The sequence below is a fragment of the Leucopleurus acutus genome, assembly GCF_964270905.1.
Source record: "Leucopleurus acutus genome assembly, chromosome: 19".
Lineage (NCBI taxonomy): Eukaryota > Metazoa > Chordata > Mammalia > Artiodactyla > Delphinidae > Leucopleurus > Leucopleurus acutus.
The window spans coordinates 46,365,054-46,384,893 of record NC_139161.1 but is presented as its reverse complement, the minus strand read 5'-3'; the positions used below and the strand labels follow the sequence as shown (position 1 = coordinate 46,384,893).

General features: G+C 39.8%; 1 protein-coding gene across 1 annotated transcript; it reads left to right on the top strand.

The window, feature by feature from the left end:
- Positions 1-1,405: 1,405 nt before the first annotated feature.
- On the top strand, positions 1,406-13,295 carry TMIGD1 (transmembrane and immunoglobulin domain containing 1; the record flags this gene model as incomplete). Its single annotated transcript, XM_082860638.1, has 5 exons — positions 1,406-1,487; positions 3,133-3,411; positions 6,832-7,110; positions 12,685-12,725; positions 13,278-13,295. The coding sequence occupies 5 exons, from the start codon at positions 1,406-1,408 to the stop codon at positions 13,293-13,295; spliced, it is 699 nt and encodes a 232-aa protein (XP_082716764.1).
- Positions 13,296-19,840: the final 6,545 nt, after the last annotated feature.

Genomic DNA, 19,840 nt, shown 5'->3' with positions numbered 1-19,840 from the left:
TCGTCACCCTGACATTTACAGATCATGTAATTTGACATTTGGTCAAATTATATAATCTCTCAAAACCTTTAGAAATGACCTCAAGAAGATTGTTAGGGGCTTAACTGAGATTGAAATAATGTATGTAAAGTGTTTAGCACACTGCCTGTTGCTTAGAAAACATTCCATATGTGTTTCTATTGTATTTATAGTGATACTCCTAAAAGGAAGTAATAAGTACATGTTTCTCCCAGATGGAAGCAGGGAATATCTTTGGGAGAGAGATGGCAGCAAGAAAAGCGCAGAAGAAGGGAGAAAAGAGGCCTTTGTTATTTATTCTTTTTAGCCTATACTGGGTCAAGGGGGAAGAGTGTTATAAGGGGTGGAGGGAAGGGGGAAAGCAGAGATTAATGTGGTTTAAAGCTTGAGGCTGGGACTTCACTGGTGGTCCAGTGGTAAAGAATCTGCTTTACAATGCAGGGAATGCGGGTTCAGTCCTTGGTCAGGGGACTAAAATCCCACATGCCATGGGGCAACTAAGCTTGTGCGCCACAACTAGAGAGAAGCCCACGCACCACAACAAAGATCCCGTGTGCTGCAACTAAGACCCGACACAGCCAAAAATAAATTAAATAAATAAATAATAAATAAATCTTTAAAAAAAGACTAGAGGCCATGTTCGAATTGAGTCTTTTCTAAGGTACAAACCATTTGAATCTATGTGATTTGGAACAGTTTCAAAAACCCTCTATTAGCAGAGAGCAACTTTATGAAAAATGACCCAAGAGAGGCTTTCAAGACAAGAATTACTTTGTTCAGCAGAGGCTATCTGAGCAGAAAGGAAATTTCACTTTTCTCACCGTTAAAATGACATTCTATCAATGTCTCTAGGGAAGACTGGTTTCACCTTCCCCGGGGCTGCTCTGTAGCTACCCTCTGTTGTATGGCCTATTTCCTTGTGGTTTCGTGTTTTGCTGTCTTTTAAAAAACCCCTAATACGGGCTTCCCTGGTGGCGCAGTGGTTGAGAGTCCGCCTGCCGATGCAGGGGACACGGGTTCGTGCCCCGGTCCGGGAAGATCCCACATGCCGCGAAGCGGCTGGGCCCGTGAGCCATGGCCGCTGAGCCTGCGCGTCCGGAGCCTGTGCTCTGCGACAGAAGACGCCGCAACAGTGAGAGGCCCGCGTATCGCAAAAAAAAAAAAAAAAAACAGAAACCTACTACTAGAAGTACTTTGAACTTAGTAGTCAGAACAAGATTGTTTAATTAAAAACTAGAAATAGTACCATTATAACTGGGATGACTCATCTGGGACTTTATTTTAAATATATAATAGACAAGAGGAGGTTCATAAGCTCAGTGTAGACCAAAGTGCAGAACCAAATGCACTCTTTTTCCCCAGCAGATCAGACTTAAATTCATTAAACATGGCATGGAAGACCAGCAGCCTAATGCAAATGTACAGATTTCTTCTCTTAGTGATTTTATTTCTGCCACATGAGATGACAAGTAAGTTAATACTTTTGGGCTTCTTTTTAAATAAAGAAAATTTCAGATTATAAAATGATTGGGGGCTTTGGGAAAATACCGAATCCAAACTGGAATGATTACACAGTTGGTATGGCTCAGAGTACAGAAGTCAGATAAAATAGTGAAAAATTAAGTGGAAAAATATTTTTATGGTTCTGATATTATAAGACAGGGTTGAAGTATTTTATTCTCTCCAGAGCCACAGCCAGAATTTTCCTACATTTTAATGCATTTCATTACTAATCATACCTAAAATAAACCTCTGCTCTTTATCTGAGCATACAACATACACAAAAATCTTTTCTATGTTTGCTCCCCACCCCAACCTGGAAATACCTTTTTCCTTCTTGATTCAAAAAGTGATAAGCAGTCACTGTAATATAAGTTAGGAAATATATAAAAGAATAAAGAAAAGTAAAAATCCCCCCAAATCCCATCATCAAGAGATAACCACTCAACGTTTTGATGTATATTCTTCCAGGTTTTAAAAAAAATGCTAGGCAGCAATCACCAGTAGTTCATGCTTTTTACAGGAAAAGTTAACGCATTTACAGAATATATTAACAAATGATACACAGGGGGCAAGTTTGTGGCAGCTAAAGTCGTTTTTTAGCTTTGTTACTTGCTTCTAAATGAGGAAAGTACGAACTGAAATTTAGGTATGTTACAATGGATTTCTAAAAATCAGAGGTAAAAATTAACTGCTATATACCCTGATCATCCACCCCACAACAACAGCTTTACCACACAAACCACAGATGTTTAAACATCTTATTTTACTACACTGTCAGTATAATAGCGAAACATCAGATATACAAAACCAAATTTGTCTATAAGCCCATCATCTAATCAAAAATGTTTTCAAAGTAGCTTTTGCCCATATGCATATTCAATTTTGATATATTTATAGGAATTGTTAGAGACGTACTTTACATTCTGCCTATTCACCTAATATTATGCCTTAAATATTTTTCCATTTTGCTCTTTCTTTCTCCTTTGTATTTCCCCACTCCCATCCCCTTACTATGCTATTTCCAAGCACTTGAAATAAACAATTTAGATCTGGTAACTATTTCTCCACCATTTTCTCTATTGTTATCCATCCTAGTCAATATATAGATAGGATTTTCCCAAGACTTGTCCATATGTATATATGTATACATATATATATATGTATATGTGTGTGCATGTGTGTGTGTGTGTGTGTTTGTGTGTATAGATGGGGTAATTCCATACATATTGTTTTCTAACCCAGTGGTTCTCAAACTTCTCTGCATACTAGAATCACCTGGGAGCTTTTTTAAAACCCCAGTGCCCAGGTTACACTAATATTAATTAGTCAGAACGTCTGGGGGTGGGAGCCAGGCATCAGTACGTTTTTGAAGATCCCCAGATGATTCCAACGTGCAGCAAAATTTGGTAACCCTCATTTTTTAACCTTTTCCTTTTTTAAATTAATAATCCTTTTTCAATCTTTTCCTTGTAAAATCGCATAGCTCAATATGACTATTTTTAATCATTGCAGAGCATTTCATTGTACCGATGTAACATATTTAACCAATTCTCTAATTAGGGTCATTTAGATTGTTCAATCTATCTTAATAGTTTCTTCCTGCACTCCCAGGTTCTGTTTTAACTGTGAATGGTAAAACTGAAAACTATATTCTGGACACTGAGCCTGGCCTCGAAGAATCTCTGAACTGTGCTGTTCAAAACCATACCAGAGAAGAAGAACTTCTCTGGTACCGTGAAGATGGGAGAGTGGATTTGAAATCTGGAAACAAAATCAACTCAAGCTCTGTCTGTGTCACTTCCATCAGTGAAAATGACAACGGCATCACCTTTACCTGCAAGCTGAGGAGGAATCAGTCGACATCCATCTCAGTGGTGCTGAATGTCATTTGTGAGTGAGGGGAAAGAAACAGCTAGTTAGTCTGTGTTGTCTGTACTACACTAAGTGGTAGATGAAATCTGGGTCTAAAGAGTATGTGTATTTTAACATTTGCTTGATACTGCCCAATTGCCCTATTTATGATCCCACAACATTGCATGAGGGTGCCTGTTTCCCACACCCTCATGAACCTGAGTATCCTCAAGCTCTAAGAATCTGCCAGCCTGACTTGAAATTCTATTTTCATTTTCTAAATCAGGAATGAGGGTGTTCACCTTTTCGTAAATGCATTAGCTTTTCACGGTTCTTGTCTGCAAAATGCTTGCTCATGTCCTTTACCCATTTTTCTATTAGGTTATTTGCCTTTTTCTTATTGATTTGTATAAGCGCTTTGTACATTAAGGAAATTAGCCTTTTGTCATTTCGAATGATAAGTATTTCGTCTATTTATTTTATTTTTATTTATTTTTTATTTATTTATTTATTTTTTTGCGGTACGCGGGCCTTTCACTGTTGTGGCCTCTCCCGTCGCAGAGCACAGGCTCCGGACACGCAGCCTCAGTGGCCATGGCTCACGGGCCCATCCGCTCCGCAGCATGTGGGATCTTCCCGGACTGGGGCACGAACCCATGTCCCCTACATCGGCAGGCGGACTCTCAACCACTGCGTCACCAGGGAAGCCCCTCGTCTATTTATTTTTGACATTTTAAAATAGTTCTTTTTTTTTTGCCATATTGAAATTTTAAATGTTTGTGTATTTAAAATTACCAATCTTTTCTTTCTTAAACGTTTTTCTAGCTTTTGTGTTCTACTTAGAAAGATATTCATTGGCAATCTTTTAACATCACCTTAAACCCTCAAAGGTGAAGCTCTTTGATATTTGGGTTCCAGGTACTGGTAAGCCATTGGTGGAACTATCTGAGGTTAGTCGTCCTTCGAATGAGTCTACGGAGGTGATCACGTAGGTGGTTTGGGTGGAAAACTGGTTCTACGTGAGGGGGGTGTGGATAGTGTGGTGAGGGGTGATGTGAGTAAGGGTGATAATATGGTGTGGTCTGGTAGAAAGAGCTCTGGACTTGGAACCTAGTAATAAAATGTCAAAGGCATTTGATCCCATGAGCTCAGCAAACTTTTCTGTGAAAAATTGATGCCATTGTTCCTGAGATAAAAGGGTGGGAAAAATGCCGAGGAATCCAGTACTGGAATCTGCTGCCATCCTGCAGCTTGGGCTTCCAGAGTGAATCATTTACATGTTTCTGGGCAAAGGAGCTTTGCTTTTTATTTCCTATGAATTGATAAAATGTGATTTTTAACAAGCTATCTCTTGGCAACTTTGTTAGAATCCAAGACTATCAGCATACCTTGGAGCTTTTGTAATCCTTATAAAATGACAGACAAGAAAACTGAGGCCCAGCATGAAGGCCCTAATTATCACATCTGGAGCTGAGAACAGAAAACAAATCCCCAGGCTCCTAATCTAGTGCTCTTCCCACTGTAACCTTCTTAAGAGAGACGCAGTAGAAATGCCGATAATATGATTCAGTGGCTTAAAAAAATGATTTTCAGTTTCCCAGCCTGATTCCACATTTAATATTATCATCGTTGCACATATATAGAAAAAAAAAACAATTGGTCAGTGATTCATAGTGACAATAATTGACACAAACTCATCAGTCAATAAATTAAGATAAGGTCATAAAGTGACAAGAATATCATGTACAATCTTGAGAATTATGGATTATTGTTATAAATGGCAGACCAAGAACTCAATGGAAACTTGATAATACACTATTTGAGGAGGGTGTGCAGAAACTTCTTTTATAACGTTGTTGCTGAAAGTATAAATTGAGACCACCTCTTTCGCAATATCTATCAAAATTTAAAGTGCACCTACCCTATGACCCAGCGTTTCTGCTTTGAGGTGTTAACCTTAGAGAAATACGTGCACATATGCATAAAGAGACATATACAAGGATTTTTTTGGACTTTTCCTTTTAGATTTTATTTAAATATTTGCTAAACATCTGGTCACATTTTTCTCCTTGTTTTTGCTTTTAGTCTTTAGATTATAGTCACTACACAGGGTTCTGTCCTGAGCCCATACTTTTTTTTACAAGGATGTTTATTGAAGCACTGTTTAGCATTTTAAAATGAAAATAACCTGATGCCCATCAAAATAAAATAATTAAAGAGTCAGATATTATACTATAGCACTCTAAAAGCAATGAGCTGGAATTCTGTGGTTCAACATGAATATATCTCAAAGCGTGCAATTGTTGAGAGAGTGAAGTCTTTTATGTAAACACTCCTCACCCTCCTAGAACAATATAATATATTTCCTATGGGAATATCATATGTATTTTTAAAATACTATTTAAAAAAAAAAAGATCTGCAAGTATTTACATCAAACTCACAGCACTGGGTGTCACTGGGGAGTCAGGAAGTGACCAGGATGGAGTCAAGGAGGACCTTAACTTTATCTGAAATGTACTAACACTTTTAAAAGGGAATGCTCATGTAGAGCCGATATGCTTAAAAATTAATTTTAAATAGTTAAATAAAAAGGAACAACTATCTGAATACCATATAACATTCTTGTTGGACATGAATACAGAATTCAAACACATTCCAAAGAGCAATAAAATGTCATTCTTCTGCGAGAGCTATTAATAGCACACCTACTCAGGGTCTAATTATTCAGTGTGCAGATTATACAAGCTCCTTTTTTCCCCTCCTTCTCTGCGTCTGTCTCTTTCCTACTGCCCACTTTTCATGCATTTTATTACTCTTCTGTACCTTGGCCAAAAAAATGCAAGGAGCATGGAGAAGAGGGGAGAGTCAGTTCAGCCATTTCTCCCCCTAGATGTTGGAAAGCCCTGGTGGTAGTAAGGGTTGGAATCATTTGGTGAAGATAAATGTGTTTGACAGTCTATGGGTCTACAGATGTCCTTATCATGACGGGAATAAGAAGTTGCTCACACAGAAGGTTGAGAGGGACTCAAGGTTATGCTCACCTTCCATGGATGCCAGAGTTGCCACGACTGGAGTGCCTTCTGATAGAAGGACATTATTTCTAGAAGATCATTGAGGAAATGCAAATATGCGTTGGTAAATCTCTGGCCAGGACAAGTATGGTTATTGTTCCGTGTGTTACAAATTGTCTACTTAATACAGATTCATTATTATATACATTTGTTTCATGGTTTGTCTTCCCCACCACATTAAAAGTGCTATTAAGTTTGAAACTGGATGTATATTATTTACCATTGTACCCCTGGTTCCTAGCCCAGTGCTTGCCATACAGTAGGTACTCAATAAATTTTTGTCAAATAAATGAATGACTACATGAGACAGACTGAACGGACATCTTGAACACTGGCAATAAACTACTGCTTATCTGCTAATTAAACTTAAATGCTTGCGTCTTGCAGTTCCTCCTCTCCTAAGTGGAAACGACTTCCAAACAGCTGAGGAAGGCAGTGATGTGAAGTTGGTTTGCAATGTGAAATCCAACCCCCAGGCTCAAATGATGTGGTACAAAAACAGTGGCTTCTTGAATTTAGAGAAAAACCATCACCAAATCCAACAGACAAGTGAGTATCTTCAACTGTCAATCACCAAAGTCAAGAAATCTGACAATGGAACCTACAGCTGTACTGCAAATTCACTTATAGAAAAGAAGACCAAGGACTTTCACCTTATTGTCAAAGGTAACTCTATTGTTTATTTACTGAAATATAGTTGATTTACCATATTATGTTAGTTTCAGGTGTACAGCAGAGTGATTTAATATTTTTATAGATTATACTCCCTTCCACATTATTACAAAACAATGGCTATATTTCCCTGTGTTGTACAATATATCCTTGTTGCTTACACACAGAGTTTGTATCTCATAATCCTATAGCCCTATCTTGCCCCTCCCTCCTTCCCTCTCCTCACTGGTATCCACTAGTTTGTTTTCTATATCTGTGAGTCTGTTTCTGTTTTGTTTTATACATTCATTTATTTTTTTTCCACATATAAGTGATAACATACAGTATGTGTCTTTCTCTGTCAAATCGACAGAGAGCGTAATACTTTTGCGGTCCATCCACAAAGGTAACTCTTTTTTTAAGTAATATCTAGCATAGTACAAAACCCAGAGAGATGCTCAGTAAATATTTTTTGTGACAACTAATGATGATGACAATTATGATTAGTAGCTAGGATTTTCTTTGGAGAATTATCTCGATCCAAGGAATTCTAGTTGTTTCTTTTAGGGGAATTATTCCCATTCCATATAGGATACTGCTTTTTGAGCAAAGGTCCTTTTCTAGAATCAAGTAGTAGAAGACAGTTCTGGTTGGCTTTTATGGAGGAGTATTTCCATGAATTTTCCTAGGCAACAAGGTTTGTAGGAACTGGACTTCTTTTTTTTTTATTTGCCTGCGTTGGGTCTTCATTGCTGCGCACGGGCTTTCTCTAGTTGTGGCGAGCGGGGGCTACTCTTCGTTGCGGTGCGTGGGCTTCTCATTGCGGTGGCTTCTCTTGTTGTGGAGCACAGGCCCTAGGAGCACAGGCCCTAGGCGCGTAGGCTTCAGTAGTTGTGGCACGCGGACTCAGTAGTTGTGGCTTGCAGGCTCTAGAGCGCAGGCTCGGTAGTCGTGGCGCACGGGCTTAGTTGCTCCTCGGCATGTGGGATCTTCCCGGACTAGGGTTGAAACCCATGTTCCCTGCATGGGCAGGCGGATTCTTAACCACTGCGCCACCAGGGAAATCCGGAACTGGACTTTTGAGTTAACAGCTTAGTGACAAATGGAAGAGAAGTCATAAACACATAGAGGAAAAATATACTGACTAGATAAGAAAATAGATCTATAAAATCACTCCTAACTCTGAAATTATAACCTATAGGCTAATCAGAAAAGTGAGTGAGGGAGAATGGGGGAAACAGCTTCTTTCTCTTGGCTTCATGCTTCTTCTACCCAGGTTTATGATCTCTGCAATAACAAGGAACAAAAGAAGCTCCACGTGTCTTTCCCTCCTCTTATTTCTCACTCATACAGAAAGAGGAAGGCGAGATACCTGGAGTGGCAGATGCAGATACTGCTCACGCACACATTTCCTGGTCTGGGGCCAGGATGCTAGAAGCAGCCGAACAAGCTGAGGCTCCCACATCTTGTTAGAACATCATTCACTTTGTCATTTGCCTCTCTGTGCCACTCATTGCCTTTCTTGCCAGTCCTCAGGAAGCCAACTGAACCCCAGCCAGAAGCGTTGGACATGTGACCATAGGGCTTCTTATTACTGTACCAATAGAGTGGCTGGTGGGTAGGAAGGGCTGCCAGTTGAATGCCCATCACTGTGATTACTGGTGCGTTCAGTAATTTCTCCTGCAGAACAGTGACAGTATGTCCAGGGGCTACTTGCTTTAAAAACCAAACCCACGGGCTTCCCTGGTGGCGCAGTGGTTGAGAGTCCGCCTGCTGATGCAGGGGACACGGGTTCGTGCCCCGGTCCGGGAGGATCCCACATGCCGCGGAGGGGCTGGGCCCGTGCGCCATGGCCGCTGAGCCTGCGCGTCCGGAGCCTGTGCTCTGCAACGCGAGAGGCCACAACAGTGAGAGCCCCGTGTACCGCAAAAAAAAAAAAAAAAGAAAGAAAGAAAGAAAGAAAAACAAACAAAAAACCCCACCAAACCCACAAACTCTTGGTTAAGAAGGAATCATAATTGCTCTATGTCACATTAAACATACAGCTTGTGTGGCAAGCAGGATGCCAGCTTGGCAAATTAGCTTTCATGGGCAGAATCCTGTTTGGGGTTGAGCTCTTCCAAACCAACTGGTTTTTCTCATTTCTTCCTGCGTTATTACTTGCCTGGCTATTGGCTGCCTTAGGAGCATAAGCACTCCGATGCTGGTGCTCAGGCTAAATGCCAGGTTTGCCATGAGCTCTCCCAGCTTCACCGCTCAGTGGGGTAGTTTATAAATGAGGCTGTGCAAAGTGAGAAATGACATCACGGATCTTTTCTTGAGCACAAGATTTTAGCCACGTGTTGAGATTATTTTACCGTAATGAATATGGGCTGGGTTGGGTTGGGGGGAAATACCAGATCTGGTTATAAATAAGAGAGTAAAGGGAAGAGATGCAGTTACACTTTCCAAACTCACTTTCAACAGAAACTTGGAATCCAAAGTGAGCCAGTGGGTCAGGCAGTTTATTTCAGTTTGTTTATGGAGTGAAAGCTGTCACGTGTGGCTTCATTTTATTCAGCTTGGTAAAAATATTCTGATCTGTGACTGAGTTCTGATTTTTTCCCCCAACTGTACCACCTTTGCCTCTCCTTCATTTTGACATCTTTCCTTGGCACTATAAGTTCATGGGGTCCCCAGTAAGATGCCCTTTGGTGTGTCCCAGGGCTGGCTATTACAGAGTCAGGGTTTACAAGAAGTCCCAGGGACTTTCCTGGTGGTCCAGTGGCTAAGACTCTGTGCTGCCAATGCAGGGGGCCCGGGGTTCAATCCCTGGTCGGGGAACTAGATCCCACATGCTGCAACTAAAGATCCCACATGCCGCAACTAAGACCCAGTGCAGCCAAATAAATAAATATTTAAAAAAAAAAAAAAAAGAAAGAAATCCCACTGAGAAGAGCTTCTCCAGAGGGTTGGTGTCACCCACACCGTCATGAGAATAATTTTTAGCAACAGCCAAAAGAGAGCAAAAGTAAAGGATGCTTAATCTACTCCCTAAAATTATCCTGAGCCGGACACATAATGGAGAAGACAACAGTTGAAAGGTAAATAGTGTGTCATACAATTATGGAGGGATAAACCCCATTTCATAATCTTGAGGCATATAGGGCTTGGGCTTTGAAATTACATTAATCAAAAGTCTTCTCTTCCCCTTCTCTCTTCCTTTCACCCTTCATATACTATCTCGTAACACTTTGTCCTTTACAACACTATCTCAATCTGCAGTAGTTTTTTTTTTTTTAATGTCAGTCTCTCCCACTAGAATATGAGCTCCTCAGACACAGGAGCCTTCCATGCCTGTCCTATTTTTTCAGGGCTAAGAACAGCACCTAACATACAGTAGTCATTTAGCAAAAATCTATTGATTTCATTCACTCTACAAACTCAATTATACAATAAATAGCACACTCTTTATTTCCTATAAATTCCAAAAATTTTATCTTAGCCATGATTGGAGCCCCTTTCCCTCCTAGGGTGGCATCAGAATCCAGGAGCTCAGACAGAGTCATTTAAATACCTTTGTTGACCTTAGCACTCTTACTTTTGTACGTTTCACCCCATATCAAATATATTAACACGAAGTATTAAGTATACTTTTTGGCTGTAAAAATTTGAAAGGGTATTTAAAACTTGCATACATTTTGAATTTTTCTATAAATAAGTTATTAATTTGGTTCTTAAGTTTTAAATGTTATTATTATTATTTAACAGTTGGGTGATAGTCGACACAAAGTTACATTTTATAGATGCTTAAACATTTATGCATTTTGATTAACTTTGCCACTTTATTTTCATATTTTGGAGCCAATACTTTTTTTTCCAGTCTCAAATATTTTCATAGGCTCTTGGAAAGCTTACAAGCAGAGGGACTGCACCTATAGTACAAAATGGCTCTGAGCTTACCTGGTGTTCACAAAACAAGGGAATGGGCTTTCACTTCTAGGTGGCTGGTGTCTTCCTAGCCCAAATTAGAAGTAGACTCTCTGTTCTTCCATATCATTTAGGGAAAGATAAAAATCTTTGCCAAGATTGGGAAGGCTGATGCTTAGAGTTCTACTTTCCTAGGGGCAGGCACTATGCAATCACCCTGTATAATGTCTTGTCACCTACCTGGGGCACAATCACAGCACAGCTACAAGGGTCCCACTGTTCCTCCCTCCTTAGTCCAGCAGCTTCCTCACCTTTTCTCTTCTTCCTCTTAAAACCTTCCTGCCTCTCTTTCTCCTTCGAGGATACCTCCCAACATCTTTCGGGCTTTTCAAATGGCAGGAAAAAGCATTGATTTCAGCTTACTTCTGCTTTCCGCATGGCAAAAATTACGGATCAAGCACAAAATGATCTGACTTTGGGGAGTTATTCATATTACAATAAATTATCCTTCCAAAGAGGAATGGATTCAAAGCCTGTCTCTGCTAGTTACTAGTTCTGTGACTTTGGACAAGTAAACTCAAAGCCCCTGGTTCCTCGCCTATAAAAAGGAATGATAATAAAATTCTTCAGGATTGTTTGGAGAATTTAATTAAGAGGAAAAATGTTAGGTGCAAGGCACCATGGCTGGGACATACTAGAAGTTCATAAATTAGAAGCATATAAATGTTAACTTTCTCGTTTCCTGTGTTTGCACTTCCAACAGATAGAGCTTCATCTGTACCAATAGAACCCATTATTGCTGCATGTATTGTGGTCTTTCTGACCTTGTTATTTGGACTGATTGCCAGAAGAAAAAGAATGATGAAGGTATCTAAGTATTCTAAGCTAAAAAGTCATCTAAACAAAAGCAGAGAACTGGCTATATAAGTGACTATAGAATTAGGAACCATACTTGAACGATCTGGTCTCTCTCCCATGAGATCTAAAATGGAAGTTGCTTAAGGGAATAAAATTGTACATCTATTATGAGTACAGCTTTACGAAGAATAGAGTAGAAGGATAGAAGTGCATATGGACAAGACCTGAATGAAAATAGCTGCGGTGTTAGAAGTAGGTGCTGATTTTTCTTCCTTTTAAATTTCTCTTTATTGTTGCTATGGTTCCTTTGGTACAATAAATAAATAAATATAGAGGCGCATCTGCTCTGGATTCAGAGATCTGTGTGAAAAAGATGGCACTTATTGCTCACCTCTTGAGTACAGCCACATGCCCTGGCTGTGGTGGGCTGGAGCTTGAATTGTTGAATGGTTAACCTTGCTGGTTAGCATGATGCAGAGGACCTGCATGCATAGGTTAATGCTATGCATTTGACTCCACCAGTTAATCCAGTGCCAAAGGCAGGCAAATGTGGCAGAAAGCCTCTAAGGAAAGGCCAGTGTGGAATTACCTTTTCTTAGGTTAAATAAAAATGATTAATGTGGTCAAAGAAATAAGACCTCGACCGGTGCAGAGGTGGCTGTATTCCCAGCCACCTCTGTATTGGTATGTATTTTTCTACATAGACGATTAACAGACATTTGGGTTTCCGGTCCCTTGAGCCACCTTGATGCATTCAAAATGTTTATGCGTGGGCCTTAGCAAAACAGGCAAATTCATTGCCCTTGTCCTGTTTGCTTTTAGCTCTGCGTAAAGGATACAGATCTTCAAAGCAGAACAGCTCTGTAAGTACTCTGGGCTGGGGTCAACGATTTTCCATAAGCAGATGGGTAGCAGTCAGTGGTGTGCATCATAAAGCCCATCCTGGGCAAACTCCTCCTGAGATGGAAGGTGCTAGAAGGTGAAGTGGTTCAGAGGAGAATGGAGGGTGGAGGAGAATCTGCCTCCCCTTTAGAGGAAGACAGGTGAGGCTAGGTTGGAAGGTTGCTTGGAACTGACCACACCTTTGGTCTTGAGCCTACTCTTTCTTTAAGCAATTTCAGGCTAATTCTTGTGCAAACTGCCTTTTATCACCACACAATGTAAATGTCTGAGAGCGCTTACCCTGGGGGAAGCCACTGCTGCATTCTCCTTCACAACCAGGTCAGAAGCCACATTCCTCATCCTAAATACCGCCTCCTCTTTGAAGCTTCCTTTAGACTGTTGGCTCCAGCATACCAGAAGCGGGCAGTGGCTAAAAAGAACAGAGGCATACTTTCCAAGAGTATGAATTTTGTTTTGATTTTTTTTCTTAGTGTTATGATCACCTTTATAATTAATTTCTTGATTCATTTCAGATGAAAAAGCCAAGATGACATCTAATACGGCAAGAGTTTTGCATCAGGACCTCCTTGATTTATGTAGTCCCGTCTGTATTTATTGCTATTACTAAGTTCATTCCTGTCAAATTGTCAGAGGTTATGAAGAAGTGTTTCATTAAGCACTTAGAAGTAGTTATTATGACTAATTTAATATACTTGCAAGAACACTTTCAGGAAGAAAGCTGTAAAGATTGAAAGATAAGATTTTTAAAGTCTTCTCCTTGAAGGATATGTCAATTAATTGAAATTTGTCCTGAAAAGATTGGTAACCATTTACATTTAGTGTGTATTCTTCTAGGTAGGAGATTAACAGACATTTGGGTTTCACAAGTCAGTACACGACCAAAAAAAAAACTGGGGGATGGGGGCAACATAGAGGGATCAATTTCTAAAGTTGCCAAGGAAACACATAAGTAATATCAATTATATCTACCTTCACTGTCATTTCAAAAAAGAAATGTTCTAGGACTAAAAAAGGAAGGATATAATCTCAGAATATAAAGTATTCCTTTAAATGGAAAAAATTCAGTATTATAAAAAACAACATATGTCCTTATTTTTCTCATCTTATCGTGGTTGACAGTCACAAACTTTGTGAGTTTTGTGTGGTGATGAAGATGAAAACGGCAGGGGACAGGGGATAGCCTGTTTGTTTCCTAGTATCCTTTGTTCTTTTCGCATAGCCATTTGCATAGATCCAGCGATATTATGAATCAGCCTGTACTCTTCTCATATACCTTAATTTAAAATTGCAGCTCTCTTACTATTTATCGCTGACTTTCCCCACTTCCATTCTTTCTTCATTTTTTTCCCTGTAAGAGTCTCTGCTTCAGTTTCCCACACAGCTGGGGTGGGTTATAGGGAGAGGCAGCCTTGGCCAGAAGCACCCTTGATTGTCTCTGCTGTGCTCTCACTCTATCTTAGAAAAAAAATTTTTTTGTCTAATGTTGCAGGAGCTAAATGTGCCACAGTGAAAGAGAAAGAGAGAGAGCTGCTTGCTGTCAGACAGGTGGTTAAAATCCCTTTATTGCCTTAGAAGCAAACAGAAGAAGTGAGCAGAATGTATTAAATCTTAACAGTCTTTTGTTTCTAAGAAGAACAGACACATCCTCCTGTTAGGCTCCTCTTTGCTTCCTTGGAAACGTCAGCATGAAATGGAGAGAGAGGCCATTAAAAACTGTGGTTCACAGATTTCTCTGTCTTCTTGGAGGCCCTAGTAGGTTTTGTGGGGAAGCCTTCAGATCATGTCCCTCATTCAGGATTTCTCAAATTAGAATTTGGAAGCCCTGTGAAAATGCTGTAAGGATAAGGTAGGAAGACTGTGAAAATCTGAAAGGTTAGACAATTAAGTAGAACCCTGGAAACGAGAAATTAAAAAAACGGTGGGTTGGGATAGTTTAAAGTGGAAGAGGAAACAGAAAAACTTAACTTTTTAAATTGGACTTGCAATCAGGAGATCTGAGTTCCAGTCTTGGCTGTGTTACCTTGGGCAAGTGCTTTTCCCTCTCTTGGGCCTTTGGAAAATAAGGAGGTTGGATTAAGAGGAGGATTAAGATGCATTTTCATTTTAGCTTGAAAATTCTGTGATCCTAAAAAGATTCCCACATAGTTTAATGTCTAAAGGAGTTGGCAAGAAAGACTGAAAATGTAATACCTTTGCCCCGCCTAGCAGAGTTATGAATCAGCTTTGTTCTAGGACATATAAATATCCTTGAGAATTACAGGTCATCAGGAAAGAGTTTCTTCACCCTTGTTAAATACAATGACCTTGTACATTAGCACAGAGAAGGAACCTTAACTAGTTTTAACAGAGCACAGCAATATTATAAATAGTCATTGCCTCTCATTTTGCCTTACAGGTTTGAAACAGAGTCTGTACTAAAACTATGTCTATTATTTAAACTTAGAAGTTAGCCTAGAGCCTGTCTTAGAAAGATGTGAAATTCCAGGATTCAAAAGAAACCTCATATGTAAATCAACTATACTTCAATTAAAAAATAATAAAATTTAAAAAATAAAGACACCCCATAACCTTTCCCCAATGTTTTCTCTACCTACTGTGAGGTACGGGGAATTCCAACATTCCCTCATCTGGTTTTGACCCTTTGGACTACAAATACCAGTGGAGAAGTGACAGAAAAATCCAGTTGCTCCCCTCTCAACCTTTTTATCAATAAGGACAACTTTCATAATTATTATTTTTCTCCTTCTTGGGCCCCATATTTTGAAAGAACTGGTCTATCAAACAAATTTTACTTATTAAATAAGAGTTATCTGTTTTCCCAATTTAAAAAACATTTATCAATAATACCTACTTGTCAGTCTAAGCTTCTTTTATGACAATACAATTACCCACTTGATGTAATTCCATTTAAAAGAAAATAAATCTCGTACTATAGTTAACCTGCGCAGTTTTTTAGAGGTTAACAATATAATCATTGCAATCAGGCTTTTTGAATCATTGAAAATAGCTTACAACTATTACCAAATAGTTCACCAACTTTACGCCTTTCATCACCATGATCATGACTACTTTCCTGAACCTATTAGCCAGGGGTCATAAGGTCAAATTCTTACAGGGGTCAAGCAGATCAATGAGTGAAGCAGGCTAGATGTACAACAATAGGGAGTGGTGGAGAATGTGGCAAATAGCACATCTATGTCTAAAAGGGGGCTGATAGTTACCACTGGGGACAGGTCTTCTGATTCTGTAAGAGAAGTCAGAAATCTGGATTTTTATGTGTAGTCCTCCTAATTTAAAAAAAAACTTTAAAAAAAATCTTGTATATCTAGGAGTAGAAGAATATTCTCACCCCAATATGTGTCATTCTCTGTTAGGTAAGTTAAAACCTGGTGTTGACTTGGGCTTTCATTGTTTCATGGAGATTTTTGTGAAACAGCTCTTGTAATTTTCACTCATAGTCTACTATTCCCCGAAGCTCAAGCATGATCACGATGAACCAAATCAGAGGACAGTTAGTTCTGCAGAAATACCTCAGAGATATTGTAGATACACTGCAATAAAGCAAACATCTCAAAAAAGTGGGTAACAAATTTTTTTGGTTTCCCGGTGCATATAAAAGTTAGGTTTACACTTCACTGTAGTCTATTAAATGTGCACTAGCATTATGTCTAGAAACGATGTACATACCTTAATTTAAATATACTTTATTGCCGGGACTTCCCTGGCAGTCCAGTGGTTACGACTCCGGGCTGCCAATGCAGGGGGTGCGCGTTCGATCCCTGGTCGGGGGACATAAGATTCCCACATGCTGTGGGGTGCAGCAGAGAAAAAAACCCAAAACTTTATTGCTGAAAAATGCTAACCATCATCTGAGGCCTCAGTGAGTTGTATGTAATCTTTTTGCTGGTGAAGGGTCCTGCCTCAATGTTCTTGGCTGCTGACTGATCAGGATGATTGCTGCTGAAAGGTTGGGGCGGCTGTAGCCATCGCTTAAAATAAGGCAGTAATGAACAATGAAGTGTGCCACATCAATTGATTCTTTCTTTCACGAGTGACTTCTCCGTAGCAGGCAATCCTGTTTGATAGCATTTTACCTGCAGTAGAACTTCTTTCAAAATTGTAGTCAATCCTCTCAAACTCTGCCACTGCTTTATCAACTAAGTTTATGTAATGTTCTAAATCCTTTCTTGTCATTTCAACAATCTTCATAGCATCTTCACCAGGAGTAGATTCCATCTCAAGAAACCATTTTCTTTGCTCATCCATAAGGAGCAACTCCTCACCCATGAAAGTTTTATTATGAGATTGCAGCAATTCATCACATCTTCAGGCTCCACTTCTAATTCTAGTTCTCTTCCTATTTCCACCACATCTGCAGTTACTTTGTCCACTGAAGTCTTGATCCCCTCAGTCATCCATGAGGGTTGGAATCAACTTCTTCCAAATTCCCGTTAATGTTGATATTTTGACCTCTTTCCATGAATCATGAATGTTCTTAGTGGCATCTAGAATGGTGACTACTTTCCAGAAGGTTTTCAATTGACTTTGCCCAGATGCATCAGAGGAATTACTATCAATGGCAGCTATAGCCTTATGAAATGTATTCCTTAAATAATAAGATTTGAAAGTTGAAATTACTCCTTGATCCATGGGCTGCAGAGTGGATGTTGTGTTAGCAGGCATGAAAACAGCATTAATCTCATTGTATATCTCCATTAGAGCTCTTGGTGACCAGGTGCATTGTCAATGAACATTGTCAATATTTTGAAAGGAATCTTTTCTTCTGAGCCATAGATCTCAACAGTGGGCTTCGAATATTCAGTAAACTATGTTGTAAACAGATGTGCTGTCATCCAGGCTTTGTTGTTCCATTTATAGAGCACAGGTTTTCAACAGGTACCAAAAAACTGGAAAGCATTTCAGATAAGATGTTAATAGCGCAAAGATAGATACATGCCTCAGTGAGACAGATTGACCCTTATACTAGCTAAATAATGAGAGCAATGCTCTGTAGGACTGTTATTTTCTGAAGTAAAGTTTTATCTGTTTCTCAATTTTATGTGTATAATACTCTCCTGGTGCTAGCTTTGACTGGCGAATTTTGAAATGTCGGCCCCAGTAATGATTGTGCTAGTTCAGAATCTTTATTAGATTATGAGTATAATCCCCAAAAGTGTTAGAAATATTTCCAAGCAGTTTCTGATCTTTTGTTTTTTTGTTTTGTTTTCTTTTTTGTTTTTTGTGGTACGCGGGTCTCTCACTGTTGTGGCCTCTCCCTTTGCAGAGCACAGGCTCTGGACGCGCAGGCTCAGCGGCCATGGCTCACAGGCCCAGCCGCTCCGCGGCATGTGGGATCTTCCCGGACCGGGGCATGAACCCGTGTCCCCTGCATTGGCAGGCGGACTCTCAACCACTGCGCCACCAGGGAAGCCCCTATCTTGGTTTTTGACATGCCTTCCTCGTTAAGCTTAAAGTAAGAGACACGCGCATCTCCCTTCATTTGAATACTTCGAGGGCACTGTAGGGTTATTAATTGGCCTAATTTCAATACTGTTGTGTCTCGGGGAATAGGGAGGCCTGAGGAGAGAGAGAAACAGGGGAACAGCTTGGTCGATGGAGCAGTCAGAACACACTCAACACTTATCAACTGTTTGCTGTCTCATATGGGCACAGTTTGTGGCACCCCAAAACAATTACAAAAGTAACATCAAAGATCACTGATAACAGATCACCATAACAAATATAATAATAATGAAAAAGGTTGAAATATTGTGAGAATTACCAAAATGTGACACAGAGACACAAAGTGTGCGAATGCTGTTGGAAAAATGGCACCAATAGACTTGCTCGATGCAGGGTTGCCACAAGCCTTCAATTTGTAAAAATCGCAATATCTGTGACGCTCAATAAAGCAAAGGGCAATAAAACAAAGTATGCCTGCGCTGTGCTGAGGACTTTACCTGCATTACTTGATCCTGTGAACAACCCTACAAAGTAGTCATGATTGTCTCAACTTTGATGATGAGGACACTTGGGCTCAGAATGCTTAACTAAGTAATAGAGAGGGACTAAGCTGGAATTCATACCAAGCTGATCCAAAGCCTGGGACCTGGAGTAGGAGAGAAGCTATCACAGAAGGGGCAAAAGTTGAATAATAAAGACAAACCACCTCTCTCATAATTTCCTGTTGTTGCAACAACCCTAACAGGTAGGTGTTGGAATCCCCGTTTTACAGATGAGGAAACTGAGGATTAGAGAAACAAAACAACTCGCACAACTAGTTGTGCTCAAACTCGCACAACTAGCAGGAGGTGTAGTTGGGATTTGAACTCAAGGCAGTTTGACCCCACAGTCCATGCTCCTTCCTCTACATTGCAGTATCTTGGAGACTAAGGATTAGGATAAAGCTACCAGAAAGCGATTGAGAACATCTTACTGCTTTAGGAGTTTGGGGGTTGTAGCAGAGATATTCATCATTCACTGAATATCCTTGTGCTCTTCACATTTCCCTGCTCGCTTGCCATTAACTAGCCCATGTGAATAGTTCTAGTCAAGGGGCTATGGATAGAATTAACGGTGTCACTTTCAGACAAAGCAAAGCAGAAGGGATGCATATTCTTTCACTTCTTCCTTCCTCTGACATGGCAACTGGGGAGAACATCTGTTAGTCTGGGATTTGAATAATGATGTGGAACAGAGCTACCTGCTCACATGTAAGTGAGAAATAGATCCTTGTGTTAAACCACTATTCTTTAGGGTTAATTTGTTACTGCAGCATAACTTAGCCTATCCTGACTAACACAGGTATTTTCATTGGCATAATTCAAATACTCAGAAAACTTTCATTATAATAAGAATTCAGGGGAAAGTTTAATCTAGTTTAATGAAATACGGCTTAATTTCAAGGGCAAGTTCATAATAATCCCCATCCTTCCCACCAGGGACCCTGAGTCATATAAAATGCTGAATAACCTGCAGTAAAATCATAATTTTCCCTCGGAATAGACTTACATCTATTGACAACACATCTTTAAGGAAATAGGGCAGCAGTAGTGCAGCTAGAAAAAAATTAATT